The 21,201-nt window shown below is 48.7% G+C and overlaps 1 protein-coding gene across 8 annotated transcripts in view; it reads left to right on the forward strand.

Annotated features, from left to right (window-relative positions):
* KCNT1 (potassium sodium-activated channel subfamily T member 1) overlaps nt 1–21,201 on the forward strand; it is a 231,694-nt gene that overhangs the window by 23,670 nt on the left and 186,823 nt on the right. For 3 of the 8 annotated variants that reach the window (XM_075905511.1, XM_075905512.1, XM_075905513.1), the window contains exons 2-4: nt 109–278; nt 930–1,026; nt 6,014–6,184. In XM_075905511.1, the coding sequence (XP_075761626.1) occupies nt 109–278; nt 930–1,026; nt 6,014–6,184 (438 nt within the window). The remainder of the gene's footprint in view (nt 1–108; nt 279–929; nt 1,027–6,013; nt 6,185–21,201) is intronic. The other 5 variants (XM_075905514.1, XM_075905517.1, XM_075905516.1 and 2 more) reach the window with 2 other exon arrangements.

Genomic DNA, 21,201 nt, shown 5'->3' on the forward strand with positions numbered 1-21,201 from the left:
TTCATTAGCAATTGCAATAGGTCTAATTTACATCCCTTTCACGAAAAAGGGATGTAGTCTAGACATAGCCTTGATGTCTGATTTGTGCCCATTTATTCTTTTGCGTAGAGACAGTCGGGTTTGTCTGATGTCCATGGCAGAGGAGCATTGCTGGCACATGATGGCATATCACATTAAGAACATAAGAATGGCCATTTTGGGTCAGACCAAAGGTCCATCTAACCCAGTCTGCCTTCAGCAGCCAATACCAGATGCTCCAGAGGGAGGGATCACAACAGGTAATCCCCACGTGATCCCTCCCCTGTCACCCATTTCCAGAGAAACAGAGGCTAGGGACACCATTCCTACCCATCCTGGTTATTAGATTCATGGAGGTTAGGTCCATCAATGGCTATCTAGCTCTTTTTTGAATCCTGTTAAAATTCTAGCCTTTACCACATCCTCTGGCAAGGAGTTCCACAGGTCGACTGTGCACTGAGTGAAAACAACCTTCCTTTTCTTGGTTTTAAACCTGCTGCCTATTAATTTCATTTGGTGACTTCTAGTTCGTATATTGTGGGAATAACTAAATCACTTTTCCTTATTCACTTTTTCCACACCAGTCGTGATTTTATAGACCTCTCTCATCTCCCCCGTTAGCAGACGTGTGGGTGACCGCGCTTTTGTACGTCGGTCCCTGAGGATGGTGTAGTCAGCAGCCTCGCTGCTGTGTGTGTCCCAGTATTCACATGCAATAAGAGAAGAGCAGGATTCTGCCAGCCCACACATGAGACATTTTATTGAAGAAACCCAAGGCCAACGCAGTAGTCAGCTTCCTCGTAAATCAGACTCCAAAAGATCATCCTTGTTTACGAATACAAGAGCATGACTGACCGTGTCTAGCTCCAGCTCTCCAATAAAACAAATTAATTTCTCTCTGATCACATTAGCTTCAATCCAGCCATCTCCCTGCTCCCAAGACTTCAAGCTGCACGGTTTCCCCGCGTCTGTTCTGAGCACCGCGCTGCTGGGGAGTAAACAGACAGTGTAAGTTCAGAGCACAATTACAGTGTCTCATTAAGAGATGTTGTTATAGCTGGTTCCACTGCATGCCGCATGAATTCTAACTTGCACATGGCTCTGGAAGCAAGGATTGAAACTAAATAGCAATAAATCGTGTTAGGTTGTTTTCCACTGCTGTTTGTCTAGTAGGCTACACAATGTTCTTGTCTGTGGTACTTTGGGTTTACAATTCCTGTCACTGGGAATGTCGTCTGACTATTTCTGACATCCCAACTTCTTGAAATTGCTAACTTTGTGCTGCAACTGGCACTATACATTCCCTATTCTGATGAATGTTATGGAATGGGCTGTGACAGGGTTAATCTTGGGTCTAGAAAGCTCTTATGTTGTGTTACTAGCATGGTTTCCACGAGTGAGATGCACAAAGCTTGAAAGTCGCAACGTAGCGAGATTTTTCTCAATGCAGTGTGTGCAAGAGAGACACACAGAGAGCACCTTTTCCTGGCCTTCAAGTAAAACTAGAACAAATATGTAAGTCACGTGTAGGGGAAATATTAATCTTCCTTGTATTTTCACATGCAAGGATTGAAACGAAGGCATTCAAAATGTAGCTCCTCAGGTAGATTCTCTCTCTCTCACACGCACACGCACACACACACACACACACACACACACATCTGAGTTTCCGGAGGTATTTATACACCTGCATTGTCATTGCATTGGCTTACAGCTTTCCATGTAGGTCAGTGGTAAATATTTGCTTTGTTTTACAGTGTTGACGTAGGAAACCCCAGGCCAAGAGTGATTACAGGGGACAAAGGGAAGGTTTAAAAGAACTGATTTAAAAAAAGAAGTCAGCTTTTAAAGTAAAAGGTCTGTGTCTACACACTGCAGGTTTTGTACTTGTCAGTCAGCTCAAAACCATTTCGGCCAGCTCAGTGCTCCGTAGCCCTCTGTGTATCTGATCTCATGTGAGTTTAGGTCAGAGACAGAGTCTGCGTGCGACTGACCGGCAAAGCTGCTTCGGATCTCCAGAGATTTGAGGGTCATCCTGTAGTTGTGCACCCGCTGCTTTTCAGTGCAGGCGTTACAATTCTGCACCGGCTCAGAGTGGCAAACACACGCACGCCCCCCTGTGAGTAACCCCCTCGACCATATATCCCAGTTGAACTCCAGGGGAATGCTCAAGCGTGTGAAATATTGCAGGACTGGGGTTTGGGTCAGCCCACTGGAAATTCACTAGTGGAAAGCTCCCATTTGGCATGGCACTGTGTGTGTGTGTGTGTGTGTGTGTGTGTGTGTGTGTGTGGTCTTGGAGCCTTAACAATTTGCATGCCCTCTAGGGCAGGGGTGGAAACCTTTTTCGGGTTAGGGACCGCTGATGCACCAAAAAACCAGTCGGGGGATGCACAAGTGAGAACCCCCCCAAAAAACCCTGAGGCACCTCCCGATGGAGAAAGAGAAAGACATTCTCCACATTCCCCTTGCACACCCGAGTCTTGGGGGCGCCAGGCTAGTAGATTTTGTGTGCTCCAGCTCCATGGGGGGATGGCAGGAGGGCTGGAGCATCAGCATGGGCTTCCTAATACTGGGAGGAACCCCGAGCCTTGGGGAATGGATCCAGGCAAGCTGGGGGCCACATGTGGTCCCCGGGCCTTAGGTTCCTCACCCCTGCTCTAGGGAATGGAATGGAGCCGCCTTTTAAACAGGAACTTGTTCAATGGAATTCGAGGCAGGAAATTCTCTGCTGCTACGTTTAGACTGGCAAGATTTAGCGCAAATACTCTAAGGCGGTGTCTAGACTGGCCAGTTTTTCCGGAAAATCAGCCGCTTTTCTGGAAAAACTTGCCAACTGTCTACACTGGCCACTTGAATTTCTGCAAAAGCACTGACTTCCTACTGTAAGAAATCAGTGCTTCTTGCGGAAATACTATTCTGCTCCCGTTCAGGCAAAAGTCCCTTTTGCGCAAAAGGGCCAGTGTAGACAGCTGAGATTTGTTTTCCGCAAAAAAGCCCCGATCGTGAAAATGGAGATTGGGGCTTTTTTGCGGAAAAGCGTGTCTAGATTGGCACGGACGTTGTTTTTAAAGGACTCACTGTGGTTACTGCAGTGAGTAAGGTGCTGATCTAAAGTGCTGAGTCACGAGTTCAATTAACTTTTTGGGGGCTGCTTTCAGCCGAAATATATGCCTTCACAGCCTTAAGAACTGTAGCATAAAGTTCAACAACCGAGCAAACTGGCAAGTTATTGTAGAGGATTCTGAGTTACTACAGGTGTAAAACGAACCTGTGAGAGGGCATGAAGGGCTTTGGGGGCATTTCTGCAGCCTGGTAGCCATCCCTGCAGGAAATCAGCTGTCTTGTCGTAGATGCTAATTTGCAATCATGCTCTTGAGGTTCTGTCATTGCATTCCTACATGTTGTGGATGAAGGACCTGACCCAAAGCTGGTGGAGCAGCTTCTGTACATACTGGCTCAGGCCCTTATAAATCGAAGTAACAGGGCTTGTGTCATTTGGCCCTTGGTCCTTTTGAGCCACAAAACTGCATGTTGGATGAGAGGGAGAGGAATAAACTTCCTGCCGGGCTATTGCACTTCTTCCCTCCATAAAGCTCCAAAGATCTGCTGGTCCTCCAGGCCACCCTTCTGAGGCCAAACAAAGAATCCGAATGTCAAAAACAGACTGCAAGGAGAAACTGCTGAGCTGGAATTCATATGCACAATTGACACCCTGAAACAAGCATTACATAGAGGCATGGAATGGTTCTTGGATTACAATAGATCATTTCCCATGCAGGCAATCTCGCCTTCTCATCACTGTGGGAGATGAGCTCCGTCCACTCTCATTAAATTAGCACTGAATTAGCTCCCATCTCTGTATCCCCCCTTTTTCCCTTTCTTTTCTCTTCCGCATCTGAGAGAGTGAGTTGTAGCTCATGAAAACTTCTGCCCTAATATGCTAACAAATGTGCTAATCTTTAAATTGCCACCGGAGTCCTTGCTGTTTTTGCTGAAACAGACTAACCTGGCTACCCCTCTGAAACATGAAGCTTACAGAATCATAGAATACCAGGACTGGGAGGGACCTTAAGAGATCACTAAGTCCAGTCCCCTGTCCTCACATCAGGATCAAGCACTGTCGTCTATCATCCCTGACAGGTGTCTGTCTAACCTGCTCTTAAATATCTCCAGTGATGGAGATTCCATAAACTCCCTAGGCAATTTATTCCAATGTTCAACCAACCCGACTGTTAGGAAGTTTTTCCTAATATCCAAATTTCTTTTGCTGCAGTTTAAGCCCATTGCTGCTTGTCCTATCACCAGAGGCCAAGGAGAACAATTTTTCTTCCTCCTCCTTGTGACACCCTTTTAGATACATGAAAGCTACTGTTATGTCCCCTCTCGGTCTGCTCTTTTCTAAACTAAACAAGCCCAGTTCTTTCAGTCTTCCGTCATAGGTCATGTTCTCTAGACCTTTACTCCTTCTTGTTGCTCTTGTCTGGACCCTCTCCAATTTCTCCATCTTTTTTTGAAATGTGGTGCCCAGAACTGGACACAATACTCCAGTTAAGGCCTAACCAGCGCCGAGTAGAGTGAAAGAATGACTTCTTGTGTCTTCCTCACAACACTCCTGTGAATACCTCCCAGAATCATGTTTGCTTTTTTTGCAACAGTGTCACACTGTTGACTTATATTTAGCTTGTGGTCCACTCTGACCCCTAGATCCCTTTCTGCAGGACTCCTTCCCAGACAGTCACTTCCCATTTGGTATGTGCGACATGGATTGTTCCTTCCTACCTAAGCAGAGCACTTTGCATTTCTCCTTAAACTCCACCTCAGACCATTTCTCCAGTTTGTTCCTCTTGAGCAAGGAGTGATTCTCATGGCCGGCCTTACCATGAGGTGAACTGAGGTGGCTGCCTCAGGTGCCAGACTGGAGGGGGGGTATCACTAGGACCCCGAGTGTAGAAAATTGTGTCTGCTGCTGGTTCATGTGTGTTCTCTCTGCTCTAGATGCACAGAGATGGTGGAGTGCTGTGCTGGAGGATGCAGACTTTTCCAAGTTTTGGCCCACGCGAGCAGGCATGGGGGCATCATTTGAGCTCCCCTCTGCGGGTACCAAAGGGCCGGCCTTGATTCTGCTGAATGGAGTGACATTTGCAGGAGCTCTGTTTTATAGGGATGGTGTCCTGTAGCTTGGCCTCAGTGTAGACTGAGAGAGTCCAGATCCTAGAGATGATTTTAAGAAACCAACCAACCAACCAGGAACAGTTTTTGCTTGACTTAAACATTGTAGTGCCTGGGCCTGCTGGGTGTAGGTAAAAGCCATGTGAGGCGAGGAGTGGCTGGCAGCTGGGAGAGCGGTTGAATTCCCCTCAAATCATCCCTAAGGCTGTTTTAACAAAAATCGTGGTTGATTTTTTTCCCCTTTCACCTTGTGGAGGGCGAGGGGAAGAGCGGCTGCTCCGCACTGGCTAACCCCCGTGCCTGGAGTGCTGCACCTGCAACAGAACTCGGGCTGACCCCCCTAGCTTCCCCCCAGGGTCAGGCATGGCAGCGTCCTCCGCCCCCCCCCCCCTTCGCCTCCTTTCCTGGCGGGCCCGGGAGGGACCCAGCCGACCGGTTCCTGCGTGAGCCTTTCCCGCTGGAGCGATGGCAGGGCAGGCGGTGCCCGGTGGCCCCGCGCACCTGTGTGTGTCCGCGCCCCCCTCCCCCCGTCCCCACCTCCTGTCCCTCCCGGCGGCGCGCTGCCTGGATCTGCCGCCGATCGGTGCCGGGCTTGTCCTTCCGCGGCCCTGCTCCCGGTGCCGGCGGGCGAGGGGCGGGCTCGGCCCCCCAGACTTGAGCAGCGGGGAGCCGGTTCCCGGCTGGGGAGCCCCGCGCCCGCCCCCCCCCCCCCCCAGTCCAGTCCTACCCGCGGCTGCCCCGGGGAGGCGCGTGGCGCGGTCCCGGGCTGGAGCGACGGGGGGCGGCTCCAGCCCGGCTCCATCCCTCCCCTTCTCGCCCGCAGGCTCGCGTCGCCCGGCGGCTGCGGGGGCTGCGGCGGCGGCCGGAGCGGGGTCATCCTGGACATCGCCGCGCTGAAGATGAACGAGCTGGAGTCCGAGGTGCTGCCCCTGCCGCCCCGCTACCGGTTCCGGGACCTGCTGCTGGGGGACCAGGCCTTCCAGAACGACGACAGGTAGGGCCCGGGTCGGGGGGTGTCAGTCCCAGGGTCGGGGGGCAGGAGGTGTCAGCCCCGGGCTGTGGGGGGCGGAGGGTCAGTCCGAGGGCAGGAGGTGTCAGTCCCAGGGCATGCGGGAGCGGGGGGGGGGGTCATCCCCGGGGCCGGAGGAGAGGGGGTGAAAAGGTGTCAGCCCCCAGGGCCGGATGCAATAGGGGGGGTGTTAGCTCCAGGGCCCAGGAGTGGCACAAAGGGCACGGGGAGCCGGTCATGTTAGCCCCCGGGTGGGGGAGGAGGGTGAAGGGGGTGTTAGCCCCAGACCGGGGGTGTGTGAAGGGGGTGTTAGCTCCGGGAACGGGGAGGGGGTAAAGGGGGTGTTAGCCTCGGGGTCGGGAGGGTAAAGGGGGTGTTAGCCCCAGGCGTGGGGGGAGCTGTGAGCCCCGGGGTCGGGGAGGTAAAGGGGGTGTTAGCCCCAGGCGTGGGGGGGGGGGCTGTGAGCCCCGGGGTCGGGGAGGTAAAGGGGGTGTTAGCCCCAGGCGGGGGGAATGGGACTGGATGCTCCCGAGGGGGAGGAGGGGCGGGTGCTGCCGGCCCCTGGGGGGCAGAGGGAGCATGGACAAAGGTCAATGGGCTGGGGGTGCGGGGGGGTGTCTGTGTGTGCGGGAGGCCCTTAGGCGCTCTCCGAGGTGCTGCAGGCGAGCCGCTGAGCCCAGGGCGCTCTCCAGGGTGCTGACGGCCGCTCCTCTCATAGGGACTCTGGCGGGGCAGCCCCGCAGAGCGGCTGGCTGCGGCGGGGGGAGGCTCCTCTTTGCAGTGGCTTGCTGGGAGTGGGGTTCGGGGTGGGGGGGGGTCCACAGGGAGCAGCGCGAGGTTCCTGGAGCGAGCTCCCTCGGCCGCTCCCTGTCGGGGTGAGGATCCGGAGGCCACATGGTTCTTGACAAGCGGGAGGACGAGTTGCAATCCATGTAAGGTTACAGCGCTGGCCGAGGCTCTGGCCGCAGCCAGGATGCTCCCTGGAACCGAGCCGGGCAGAGAGCTGCTGGGGATGTTGCAGTCGTGTTTGTTTCTTGGCTTGGGCTGTGGCCTGTTGGGTTGGCTTTGAAAGCGCCTTTTCCCTCCCCTTTTGCCCTGATGTATTATCGGGTCTGCACAGCTAAATCAACACGAAGAAAAGCCACGAAGTGGCCGGGATCTGCTGCAGGAGACCACTTAAAATACATGAATGAGGAGTTGCCCTCCAGTGCAACGTGGACATGGGACAAGAATCAAGAAGCTATCATGCTGGGGGGAGGGGCTGATTGCTACCCACAAGTCAGTTGAAAATCTAAGCAGCTATTCCTGCCATGCTGAAGCAAATTTTACATTGTTGGGTGGTTAACTCTTGAATAATTATGTAGAACTGGGTGTAGCTAGAATTAAAATCTCTTTCTAACACTCTTTAAGCTTTCTTTCAAACCTGCAAATTATATATATAACACTATTGTTTGGTCACAAAGGAAATAGATATAATAGATATAATTCACAAATGGTATTTTAAATAACCAATTTGAACAATTTCCATCAGATAATGGCTGCATAAGAAGAACTGGCAATTCTCAAAATTGAATACTGCTTGATTTGCAGTGTTTTGAAACTCAAATCCCTTAAAAGTCACTACTTAAAACTGATACTGGTGTATCATATCCATTGAGTTGGCTTTATTCAGGAAAACAGGAACTGGATTGTAAATAGACTGTCACACACTAAAATAGTTGTATTTCAAAAGTATGACAGGGATTTTGTCATAAGGATGAGTATTGCAGTTCTCCTGTTTTTCCTCTGTAAATAATTGCAATGGATTTGAAATTCTTTCGTTTCTGAGTCACTGCAGATTTTGTGGTTATTCTTTTCTCTTGTCTGTCCCTGCTTTAGTATGGATTCAGAAGTGAGTTTGTGAGTAAGGTTTCTGTATTAACTTTGTTTCTCAAGACGTCTCTAATTCCTTGGCTTTTGGTTCTGTCTGGTTGTTTGGCTTCCCACCTCAACTGGGAAATACTGATCCATGCTGTATTTCAAAATGTGTAACTTCTCTGATAGCGCGCCATCCGGCCATCCTTACTCATGTGAACAATCCATGTTCACCAGGGGTCAAATCAATGCTCTCCTTGGCATCTGTGGCAGAATGCTTTTGAAAATTTTACTCTGCGGCACCAAATTCATTTCAAGGCACTGATGATCATAATATGTTGGAGATGAATCAAGCTCTCTAGGGTAACTTTGACTAGTAAATTAGCCAAACGAGGTTAATGTTTAGCTGAGTTAGAATAGCAGAGCAAAGTGGGAAAACATTTTTGGCATTTCTACACTTAGTCATAAATACCAAGCAGTGCAAATGTTTGCCTTGCAGTGCTTTGATATAATTGTGACAGGAATGTGGTGTTTTATAGCTGATGAAAAGTCCCTATGAGAACAGCACTTGGTACTGTGAACAATTTAAATAATGATGTATGGGGCCACATTCCCGGTCTTCGAGTTGGTGTGTGAATAGCAAACACTCGGTGAAAAAAATACCTAATTTATTTAAAAGAGCAAAGTAAAAGGATTAGCGTCGGAAGTATCTGCCGTTTTTGCAAGCTCCCCTAGAGTGTTAAGTTTTTTTTTTTTATTAAAAGACTTTTGCCTGTGAAGCAGCATCAACTTGAAAGGATTATGGATACTTTACCATAGAAAGGAAGCCAGTAATTATTTTTCTGCATTACTAGAAGCATTTCTTTTGGGTGGCGGCTTATTAAACCATCTTCACCACCAACTATGTTGGGGAGACCAGTGGATTAAGGTAAGAAAGAGGAGATGGAGGCACCAGAAGAGAAAGTGTCGGAGCAAATAATTAAGTAGCTCAATTAAAGAGCAGTAGGAGGAGAGATTTAATCTAACAATTTTGCAGGAACTTTCAAGTGAAATAACTAAGTTGATAACAAATATATGCAAATTCTCATTGAAATCAACTACCAGATGGGAAGGTAGCAAACGTTGCACCTATTTTTAAAATGAGTTTTTTTGGGGACAGGGAGTGAAGTTACAAACTCGACAATAAGCCTTCAAACAGGAATACTGGAACATTAATAGACTAGAATAGAGTTGTAATATGCCTTGATAGCAGAAGGGGATAAATCAAGCAGGAGACAAATAAGAAGAGACATTATGGAAGCAGAGAAAATAATGATCAGTACAGAGTTGGGTGCTCCTATGTATCCTTTCTTGTCCTGCATGAGCCAAGGGAATACTTAACCAAAAGCAACAGATTTAAAATGGAACAAAGGAAATACTTGTTCACATGACTCACAGTCAATTTGTGGAACTCATTGCCACAAGGTATTGCACTGGCATGATGTTAGTTAGCTGGATGTCCACTTATCATGGGTGTGGCCAAATTTCCCGCAGTCCCATAAAGTTTGTTTACAGCCACCAGTCCTGGCTCTCAGTGTCCTGTTGTTGTTGTTTAGCTCTAATCGACCTCAAAATGTCATCTAAGAGCCCAGTAAGCAGTGGAAGTGTTGGTAATTCTGCTAGATAATATTGACCTCCGTAGTTTGGCAAATTCTCTGTTTCAGTGCTGGTCAGGCCCTGAGGGTGCTGGACTGTAGAGGTTTAACCTGTGTATATATATTTATGTATGTATAAAATGCTACCTGGCTAAGGAAATCCACAATTACATAAAACAGGATTAAATTTCATTTAGAAAGGATACAATCTCCCTGCTTCTGGGTGTAAACTAACCACTAACAGGAACAGGGAAGAAATGTCCTTTTTGGGTTAGTTGCTGTATGAAGGCCCTTCCATTGACCTTATCAGGTTTTGGGTCAGTCCCCAACTCTGATCGGGTGGAGCCCTCTGTTTTAGGACACTGTGTTTGAGACTGTGTTGCCATGCAGGTGTTCAAAGCAATCAAAATATAATAACGCGGTGCAATAAAACACGTCAGTGAGTTTTGTTTGTATTTGAGCCGAACGATGTTGAAGTGAAATCGGGAGGGGGCTGTTCGTTGCTCAAGTTTTGCCACCTTCTAACTAACTTGGCACCGGGCTTCTGACTTCTCTGTACTGGGAATCCTGTGCTAGATGCTATTGCAAGACTGTGTGTGCAGGAGACGGCCGGTTGAGGTGTTGGAGGAGAGGAGCAGAGACTGAGCATAACAACCCTTTGTTGATGTAAGATGGGAATTTACAACGAAAGTTGCTGGTTCGAAAGTGAAGTTGATACTTACCGATGAAAGGTAGCTGAGAAAGCACATCTGCAGAATTGGTAAATACAGGCATCTGCTACAAGAGCTGCTTTGAGTATCTTTGTGCATTTGCCTCTCTCCGTGTTTGCCTGGTGACACTCCATGCTTTGTCGGTTTTATCCTGGGCAGCGCTGACAGCTGGGGGAGTGGGAAAAACCAAACATATCCGAATGGTGTCTAGAAAGCAGGTCCAGAAGGATCCCAATCTTTGCCCAAGTTAAACAGTCTGCAGATATTTTCAGAAAATCAATGCCGGGAGCCACACGGCCCGTTTTACTGTAACAAGAAGTAATGGATGTCACTTTGATTAAGTGTAGTTTCTTTCTGAATCTAATTATCAACCAAGAATCCTTTTGGTATGCAAGGGTTTTTGGAACAGCTCATATGTGGAAGGTATGCAATGTCATCTATATAAAACTTCAGCAGCTTCTGTTTTGAGTCTGAGATTCTCCTAACACTGTATAACCAAGAATTAGCTGTACTCAGAGAAACTGAACAACAAACAAACGCTTCTTATTCGTCCTTCCATGTTAATGGGCTAGTGATGCATTTTCCTCCTCCTTTCTTGGGATTATCCACGTTCCATCTTCTACATTTGTCACTGAGGGCACATCTACACTACATGAAAGATCGATGCTGTGATCGATCTTTCGGGGTTTGATTTAGCAGGTCTTTTGAAGAGGTGCTAAATCAAACTCAGAGGGTGCCCCTGTCAGCACCAATACTGCTGCTCCCCACAAGGAACAAGGGAAGCTAATGGGAGCATTTGCTCCTGTCGACCCCCTGATGTGTGGATGGCCATTTAAGGTATTTTGACTGCAGCAACGTAATTGACGTAGCTGGAATTGCGTATCTTAGGATGACCTTCCGCTCCAGTGTAGACCAGGTCTAAGTGTTAAACCGTGACATGCTCCAGGCAGCACTGAGGGCTGGTGGGGGTTGTAGCACTGAGGCCTGGCTGCCCCCCAGCCTGCTCCTTTTACCTGAGGCCCACCCCTTCTGGGAGAATGGAGCCAGGGCCCCTCCTACCTTATCTGTTGGCTCCCCTGGAATTAACAGTAAGATCATATTTTCTTGAACTTCAGCGTTAGGTCAAATCACACTGTGCCGCCTACCTCTTATGGAAAAATACTGTTGTAGAGTGGAGAGGTCGCGCAGGGTGAGATTAAAATGACTCTACTCCCTCTAAGCCAAAACTGGTCTGTTCTTTAGTAACTGGTCCCATGCTTTCAACTGCTGTCATGCAATGAAACATAAAGATGTTGAGAGCATTGCTTGTAACTATCCCTGCACTTAAGACTGAAGTTGACTTTCCAGCTGTTTCTGAGCACTGCATTTTATCAGCAATAACAGGCTGCACATATTAGAAGTTGGAACTGTAGGAGGTCACCTGGCAGAGAGGAAAATTAGAGGAAAGAAGGATGAGTGAGCGGGCATTGAGACACCGTTGCTTTTAATAATGTCAAGGGTAGCATTTCACAGGGAAACCCAGGGGGTTGGAAAAAAGCTAACAGTCGCAGTTTAAAGCCCTGGAAAGGAAAACTTGGAACATTTCTTAATGGGATTATATTTTCCTCAATCTTTACATTTTTGAGAAGGCCCTTAGGCTGACAGTAATCCAGCAAGGGACTAATACTGAAAAGAATTAAGCAAGTTTGATGAGCAGTAATAAACCGCCTGATATTTCCAGCTTAAGTGAAGTGGGAAGTGGCTCATATTTCTTAATGTTTTCAAAGTCTTCTGAACAAGCTTCCGAGAAATCCGGTAGTACAATGAAAACCACAAAGCAGTTAGGTATGTCTACACTACAGCGTTATTTTGAAATCTCTTATTTCGAAATAATGCGTATACACACAAAATGCATTTCGAAATAGCTTTTTGCTATTTCGAAATAGCACGTCTGCACTGATTGGATGCTGAATCACATTTAAGGCCAACCGGGACTGGTTCCAGCAGGGCATCAGGTCAGAAGTTACCTTGTGGCCAGGGCAGCCAGCAGGGCACCCTGGGAAGGGCTGGAGGCCCCCTATTTCAAAATAGGCACTTATTTTGTCTACACAGTGCGTATTTTGAAATAGCAATTTCAAAATTGGTGCTATTCCTTGTGGAATGAGGTTTACCAATTTCAAAATAAGCCCTCCGCTATTTCAAATTAATTTTGAAATAGCAGTTGGCTTGTGTAGACTCTAGGAAAGTTATTTCGAAATAACTTTGCTGTGTAGACATACTCTTAGAATTAGTCCAGCTGTAACTTTAGGTTTAATATCCTTTCAAAGATGCAAAGGGAATTTCTGATGGGATGGGATGAAGCCTTTACCGGATGAGCTTTGAATGGCAGCATTATGTTCTCTTCATGGGCCCTGCGGGATATCCGAGTGCAGGTGTGTTGTAACCGAATTCCTCGGCGGGGCTGTCACTGTAATGGTGACAGCAGCCACGTGGTCAGGGACCTTCTAAAATTTACCCATTGCCTGTTTCGGTGTAAGTAACACTAAGGGCACCCAAGGAGGAGTCAAAGTAACCGCGCTATTGTGGGTGCAGGGAGAAGGTGATGCCAGCAGCTGAATTGGTTTGGCACAGGGTGGCTCCGAGACACAATTTAAGACCCATTTTTAGAAAAATCTGTCTGTGGCTGGCATAGCAGAGTCTCCTCTGAGTTAGGGCCTGCAGATGCTACAATAACTGAGGCCATGTCTACACGAGGAAACTATTTCAAAATTACTAAATTTGACTTAACTCCCGATTTAACAAATTCAAACTAGCGTGTGCTCACTACAGGGAAGCATCGAAATTAGTCTGTGACAGGCTCCATTAATGTGGACACGCTATCTTGGACTTAGAGCCCTAGGAAGCACCAGAGAGTAATTAGTTTGAGTTATTCTGGGGAGTCGTTATTTTAAAATAGCAGCACCGGCGTGTCCACACCACCGCTATGTCAAAATAACTATTTCAGAATTAGCGTTATTCCTGAGGAAAGCAGGAGTACAGATTTCGAATTAAGCGGCCTGTTATTTCGAAATAACGGGCTTGGTCATGTGGATGCTCCATTTATAAAGTCGACCTGAGGGGGGTTATTTTGAAATAACGTCCTAGTGTAGACCAGGTTGAGACTTTAGGATACGGCAGGCAATGTTGCCGTGGGATCAGATAGATGCCCTGCCATGTTTCTGTGTGTCTCGGTTCTAGGTTCATATGGTAAACATTTTCCCATTGAGCCTTCTTCTACCCTCCTCTGTGTGCATATCAGAGATGCACATTTCATTGGATCAGGCATTGTTTTTCCTTTATTAAAGGATCTGTGTTCCCATCTGGGCGTGCCTCAGTTTCAGTCTTCAAAGGCTACTTTTTCCTGGTGGGGCTTAGTTTCCCAGAATTCCTAACTCTCTCATCGACACCCTGCTCCTATGTGTGATGGCTTGTGTTGCTCCTTATCCTGTTGCCACTGAGTTAACGCTTGAAGCTGAGATCTGAGCTTCCTGTTGGAAGGTGGGTATTATTATCCGTCTTTTGATAGTGTAGCGCCCACCTTTTGCCAGCTGCTTTGCAAACTCCGGCAATGTCGTTCTAAACGGGGCCTCGTTTCACATGCTGATCCTACACCCCTCACCGTTAAGTGCTTGGTAGTGACATGGGATAATTGTGCTGTTTCCCTGAACGAGTAGGAAGCTGTTAGTACATTTAATATGGGCGATGGGCTGTTCTTTCCAATGGCGTCATGAGTCATTTCAAGATCTCATACTGGGCACAGAATTGATGACGGCCACTGAAGTCAATAGGTTGTGTACACCCACCTGCTAAATGAGGCTGAAATTGCTCCATAAATCATTGTGATTCTCATCGGAGCAGGTGTGTAACGGTTTGGGACAGCTTCATAAAAAAGGGTATTTTTTGTTTGGCTTGTAGAACTTTAATGAATAAATGGCATTCTTAATTGCTAATTTACTTTGTAAATTGTTGGGAAAGGTTCAGGTGGCAATTACTGACTTGGCTTAATTGAAAATGCCATTTCAAAACCACATTAATTGATATTTTCTACAGACATACTGAATATGCCAGATTTCCCTTAGATTAGGAATCCAGTTGTTAGCGGTAGGACTATTAGTAAGATATATTAAGAGAAAGGGCAAAGAATAAAAGTGCCATTTCCTCGTAACAGTTTCAAAAACAAAATACCATAATTCTTTCACGAATATTGTTGGCATGTTTGTTACTAGCAGGGGCCAGTTGCTGAGAATAAGTGCAACACAGAGTCCAGTGGAGCGAGTGGAAATTGTCCTTTGCGTAATTCCATATATACAGCAAACATCATGAGAAAAAAGAAGATGGTTTTTATTTGCTTAGCATGACCTAATCCTCTTGGCTCAAATTTTCATCTTTCCTTGGTGTATGTTCCTTGTACATCTAGCTTTATTTTAGATGTAATAATTTATAATACATTTGTTTTTCCCAATGAAAATCTGATGTTACGTATCACTGAGAACTGTCTCAAATGGGCTAGATGTAGAAGACTGGAAGATAGAACGCTAGACCCCCAGCTGGGGCACATTGGCATCACTCTGTTGAACTTGTATCAGGCCATATCTTCCCCCCATGGAAGATTGATGCTGCTGAGATTGATCTCCTGGAGTTTGATTTTGAAGGTCTAGTTAAGACCCACTAAATCAAACTCGGAGCCTCCATCGGTGACCGGTACTCATACGAGGAGTAAGGGAAGCTGACGGGAGCATTTGCTTCTGTCAGCCTCCTGCTGTGAGAACAGCTGGGAAACTGAGGCAGTCAGGGAAACGCCCTCTCTCTCGTTTCCCTGAGCCTGCCCAGCTCTGCTTTCTCTAAGGTTCTTGCCTGAGAACCTCCCTGGTCAGGCCCCAACTGCCCACTGTTCTGCAGAGCAGCTTCTTATAACTAGAGCTGCCCTAGTGAGCCACCTTCTCATTGGCTCCTTCTAAGCCCCTTTCTGATTGGCCAGGGCTTTGTGCAGGCACCCTCCAGCCTGCATTAACCCCTTCTTGGCCAAATCAAAATGTGTCTTTTTTGTTCTGATTCAGAAGTGAAAACAAAATTTAAAGTTGCAGAATTTCCTACCCATTGGAAATTCCTTAATTCCCACACAGCTTTTAAGTTGCTTGCATGAAAGTGAGTGATCTTTGTTTTTCTTTTCATCGCCTTTTCTAGAAGTGGTTACTGGTCAAGCTGCTCACAGACATTGAGAACTAGTATCGTGAGAGCACCTACTGTTTCTAAGAATGGAGATGTATAGAACTGGAAGGGACCTTGCGAGGACATCAAGTCCAGTCCCCTGCCCTCACAGCAGGACCCAGCACCATCTAGACCATCCCGGACAGGTGTCTGTCCAACCTGCTCTTAAATATCTCCAGTGATGGAGATTCCACAACCTCCCTAGGCAATTTATTCCAGTGTTTAACCACCCTGACAGGCAGGAAGTTTTTCCTAATGTCCAACCTCAACTTCCTTTGCTCCAATTTAAGCCCGTTGCTTCATCAGAGGTCCAGGAGAACGAAGAGAATCTATTTCATTTACGGACCAGAGCATGATCAGGATTGTGGTATTTTCTCAAACAAATCCTTCAGGCTTGATATTCATGCTTGATTTTGCAGGTTTCCCAAAGTGTTTGGCTTCAATGTATGTATCAAAGTATTAGGAGCTATGATTTCCTCCTGTACAACACTATCATCCTTGCAGTCAGAGAGGGTTCGTTGTATCTATGTTATCGCACACACGTTTGGATGTGTGTGTTTCATACCAGAATTGTCCCGCTCTTATCAGCTAATCCCCTCTTGTGATTGGGAGGGATGGATGCTGGTCTCCCCCAGGTTCATGTGCCAAGTATATTTTCTGGGGATGTGGGTTCGTCTGCTTTTGTAGCTCCCCGTGGTCTTCTGAGGGTGCCACGTCTGGGGTGCACAGTGTCATGCCCGGCAGGCCTACAGTCCAGTTGGGTGCTTGTGCCAGGCCTGGCCTTACCATGATGTGAACTGAGGCAGCCACCTCAGGTGCCAGACTGTGGGAGGGTGCCACTAGGACCCAGAGAATTGAGACCTTTCAAAGTTTTGGCCCAAGCAAAGGGGCGTCATTTGAGCTCCCTGCCTCAGGTGCTAAAATGTTGTGGGCCGGCCCTGACTTGTGCCCTTTGGGGTGGGGAGCAAATAGCTCAACCTGCCTTCGGACCCCTCAGATGTTAATGACTTCACCAGAGAAAGCAGGTGGGTAATGAGACTGGGCGGGATAAGGAGCCAATTAGCCCACGGCTGATAAAGAGGCAGGAAGGAAGCGCCAAGGGATGAGAGAGAGGACCAGGGCTGGTAGAGCCGAGTTATGTGTAGGCCTCAGCGGAGGGAGATCAAAAGTTGGTTCCGTCACTGGGTTGCTGTGGAAATGGGGGAGGAAACGTAAAATTCAAAGATTCCGTGAAGCAGAGCTACTGCTCAGGGGGAGGGGCAAAGGGGGGAGGGGCAAAGGGGGAAGTTGCCCCAGGGGCTGGTGATTTAAAAGGGCTGTGGCTTTGGGCCACCATGGCAACTACCCCAGGCCCTTTAATTTTGCCGGAGTCCCACGTAACACTGAGGGCTGGCTGCCTCTAGCCCCGCCCCTTCTGCCTGAGACCCCGCCTCTTCCTGGGGCTTGGCACGGAGCTCCCCCCGATTACTCAGGGCCCAGCAAAATCTGTCGCCAGCCTTGCGGTGAAGGCGCCATGGCTGGGGAGTGTGCCCTTTGTGTGGGAAAGAAAGCAGGAAAGGAGCCACATCCCATTACACTACCTTCGCCGTCCTGCCGTGCAGGGTGGAAGGATCCCTCCCTCAGGGAGGTTCGCCTCGACTCTGAGACCTGCCACGCACGTGCAACAACACGCAGAGGCGGGGAAGGATGAGGGGTACAGGAATAAGCCCGGTTGGCCCCGTGGCGGTGCTGTGTGGAGGGCCTGCGGGTTCAGTTACGCAGTATAAATTCGGGCCTCCGCGGCCAGCCCCAGGGAGCCAATCTGCGGGTGAAATAAGGGCGGCGGCAGGAGAGCAGTCTTCGGAGGCCAAGGAGCAAAGAGCTACCTGGAGGGCAGATGCTGAGTCCGCAAGGTGGAACAGCTGTTACGGGTGTGTATGTTGTAATGAAGGTGATGGCAGGGCTCTGGCAGGTATGTGCTGGACTCCCGCTTTCTGATGGTCTGAGCCAAGAACAGTTTTGCCTGTTTGGTTTGAGACGTTGGTCTACGGGTTACAAATAGACCCAGACAAATTCTTGCACTTCCTTTCTGTAGAGCAGGGGTGGGTGATCATGTTGGGCGGGGGCCCACACCAAGATTTTGGAAAGTGGTCAAGGGCCGCACTTTGCTGTGGAGGGGGTGCAGGGTCTAGGGTGGAGGTTGGGTGCCGAAGGGCACATGGAGTAAGGGACTGGGGTGCAGGAGACAGTGTGGGGTCTGGGAGGGAGTATGGGTGAAGGAGGGGGTTATGACCGGGGTCAGCGGATTGGGGTGCAGGGTCAGGGAGGGTGTTTGGGTGCAGGAGAGGATTCTGGCCTGGGGGAGGAATATACGAGAGGATACAGGGTCTGGGGCAGGAGGATGCAGAGGGTTTGGATGGTGACTTGAGGAAAGGAGTTTAGGTGCAGGAAGGGCAGAGGTACCAGAGGCAGGCCCTGGCTGGGAGGTGCTTACCTAAGCATCTCCCAGCCAGCAGCCCTGCAGCACCCTCAAGGCAGGTTAGGATCCCTTCCAACTGTGGCCCCAGATGCTTAAAACTGCAGGCTGCTCCCTCCATGTGGCCCTCCGTTCTGGAAGGGGGAAGAAGCTTGCATGGGCTCCATCCCCCAGGCCAGTCTCTTAGCTCCTATTGGCTGATTGTTTCCGGCCAATAGGCGCTGAGAGATTGACTGGGGTCAGTTCCTATTGGCCATTTTTTTTGGCCAGTAGGAGCTGAGGCTTGAGCTTGGGGTGGGGAGATTACCCAAAGCCACCCCCTCCCTCCAGAGCAGAGAAGCACATGGAGCTGTGTACCTAGGGGTCCTGGCAGGGGGTCCGTGGGCTGGATCCGGTGGCTTGGAAGGCCGGATCCAGCCTGCGAGAGGTATCTTGCTCACCCCTGCTATATAGTAAGGATACCATTTAGAAAAAAAAATCTTTGCTGTTTTGTGTCCCGTGTCCTGGGTGAGGATATGGAAGGACTCCATGTTTCCAGAATGGAACTGACACTGTAGGAGAACTATTTGCACAGATGCTGGCATGGCAGCTCACTTTCCAGCCACGTGCACACAGACTAACGTCCTGATGCCTCCTCCAAACTCTTTGCCTTTTCCGTGTGGGCTCATCCCTTCACGTTCCATGCAGCTTCCTACATTGGTGGGGGGCACGGGGAAAAGCCTCTATTGTCATGTTGGGTGATTTTTTTTGGCAAAGTGTGCTCTCATTCCAGCTTCCCTACAAGCACTGCTCTTTCCCTAATGATTCTCTAGCTTACGACAATTTTTTTAAAACCTTGAAGAGACAGTGTGGTCTAGTGGAGAGAGTACTGGGAGTTAGATCACCTATGTTCTATGCATGGCTGCCAGTCTATGTGACCAAGAGCAAATCACTTCCTTTTCCTTTTACTCTCCTTTTTCTTATTTACTTAGTGTGCAATCGTTTTGGGGGCAGGGCACTCTCTCTTTTGTGAGTGTGCAGTGGCTAGCACAATGGGCATTGATCTCAGCTGCAACCTCTCTCTTCTCCTGTCACCTAAATGACAAACTTCTGGTACTCCAAAAGTTGCTGCTGATTCTTTTTCAGATGTTAAGGGTAAGCACTTCTGAAATCCAGGGCTCACTTCCCTGCAGTATTACTCCAACATGACAGAGGCCTGGTCTACACTGAAAGAAAGATCGCCACTGCTGTGATCAATCTTTCGGCGTTCGATTTAGCAAGTCTAGTGAAGACTCGCTAAATCGAACTCAGAGGGCCACCCCTGCTGGTGGCCATTGGTACTTTTTCTTCCCGTTGTGGGAACACCGTGAAGCTCGGCTTGAGGGAAGCTGACTCCAGGTACGTATTCTGCATGGCTGGAGTTGGATACGTTGAGCCAAGCTGCTGGATATAATGTAGACCTGGCCTACCACCCTTCACTGAAATGAAGTTCCACAAGGGTGAAACTGGGAACTCCCTTAAGATAAGTGGAGCTGCACCAATTTAACACTGGAGCAAAGCAGTGGTGAGTCAGCTCCACTGTCTTTCTATTGAGCTGCTACAGGGAGCCGTCAACGTCCTGTTGCGAGCAGCCAATATGCTTCCGAACGCCATTTATTTGTGAACAGGGCTGGCGCATGGCTTTTCCCCGCCCGCCGTCTGGTGTTCTCCCCGTCGTGCCTCATGCTCCTTCTATTACGACTCTTCGCCCCCTTGACGAGCTCCCAGAATAGGCTCCATTGTTCTGACACGCTCGGAGTAACCACAAGTGTCATTGTTTGCTGCGTCTGGAAGCAAATGCTTTTCTCTAGCAAGGCCACAGCTGTGAGCTGACTCAGGGTGTGGGCAGCTTACCTACCCTCCTCCGGTTCACACTGGTTCTGTGCCTCCTGCTTCCCGGGATAAATATTTACTCACTTGCCCTTGCACCTAGCATGGTGGATTGATTCTTTTTTTCATCTTCCAATTTTTCATCTTCCAATTTAGCCCTCATTGCCACTCAGTAGCTAAGCTACCGCTTGGCATTTTAGGACTCCTGATATTATATCCAGCCTCACCTGCTAGGCACTGCTGCTCTGGTCCAATGTAATTCCTCTATCTTAATAAGGTCATTTTACTTACCCATTTCATGTCTGCTACCGCAATCGTTGTTAGCGAGTCGTTCTCACTCGGGTCTTTCTTATGCTGGCAGAGCCCTCTTGAGGTTGGTGCGAACATGACAAGTCTGTCCAATTACACTCCCAAAGTTTGTAGTAAGATTGTGATTTTTCTTGTAGCATCCCTGCCTCACTGCTGTCTGGAACCATCTTTCTGTTGTTGACTGTAGCTTTCCATAACTGCGGTTGGAAGTGCACGCATTTAAACGTTAGGCCCTGGGAGATTGACAGTACCTCAGCTTCTCTCCTGCTACAGCAGACAGCTTTCTTCTATGTATTCCCTCAGGACTAAAACAGGTAGAATCTCTCTAATCCGGCACTCGCTGGTCCAGCAACATCTGTGGTGTGTCTTTGTTTTTGTCCACTTCTCATGGGTGTGGCCAAGTTTCCTGCCATCCTATAAAGTTTATTTACAGCCCCCAGTCCTGGCTCTCAGTGTTCTGGGCTGGTATTTAGCTCTACGTGACCCCTACGTGTCTTCTAAGAGCCTGTTGCTAGACGATACTGATCTCCTGTGGTTCGGCAAATTCTCTGGTTCGGTGCTGGTCAGGATGGAAGTGGCTCATTCACAGCAGTTGATGATATTGAATCTTAACTGGTTAACGCATTACAGAGGCAATTTCCCCTCTTGAGAGCCGCATTTCCACATCAACTGCTGGGAATGAGTCATTTCCACTGTGACAAAGTCCCTTGTTAGCTCCCTATGGGTTCTGCGCTTCTTGTCGGTTTCTTGTGTGCCTCAGAGACTCACAGTGACCCCTTTGTTGCCTTGGGACTTCCCCAGTGGGAAGGGTCCCTGCTTACCGAGTCATTCTCAAGTCCTGGGTGGGGAGGAAGACAAACCCCCTTTTCCTGGCCTTTGGTTTGTTCCCGTCTCCCCAGCGGGGTAATCCCCCAAGAGAAGGGGGGTGGGAGTCCAGGCCCACCCACTCCACTGGACTCCGTCCCA

Source organism: Pelodiscus sinensis, chromosome 22 (genome assembly GCF_049634645.1).
Source record: "Pelodiscus sinensis isolate JC-2024 chromosome 22, ASM4963464v1, whole genome shotgun sequence".
NCBI lineage: Eukaryota > Metazoa > Chordata > Testudines > Trionychidae > Pelodiscus > Pelodiscus sinensis.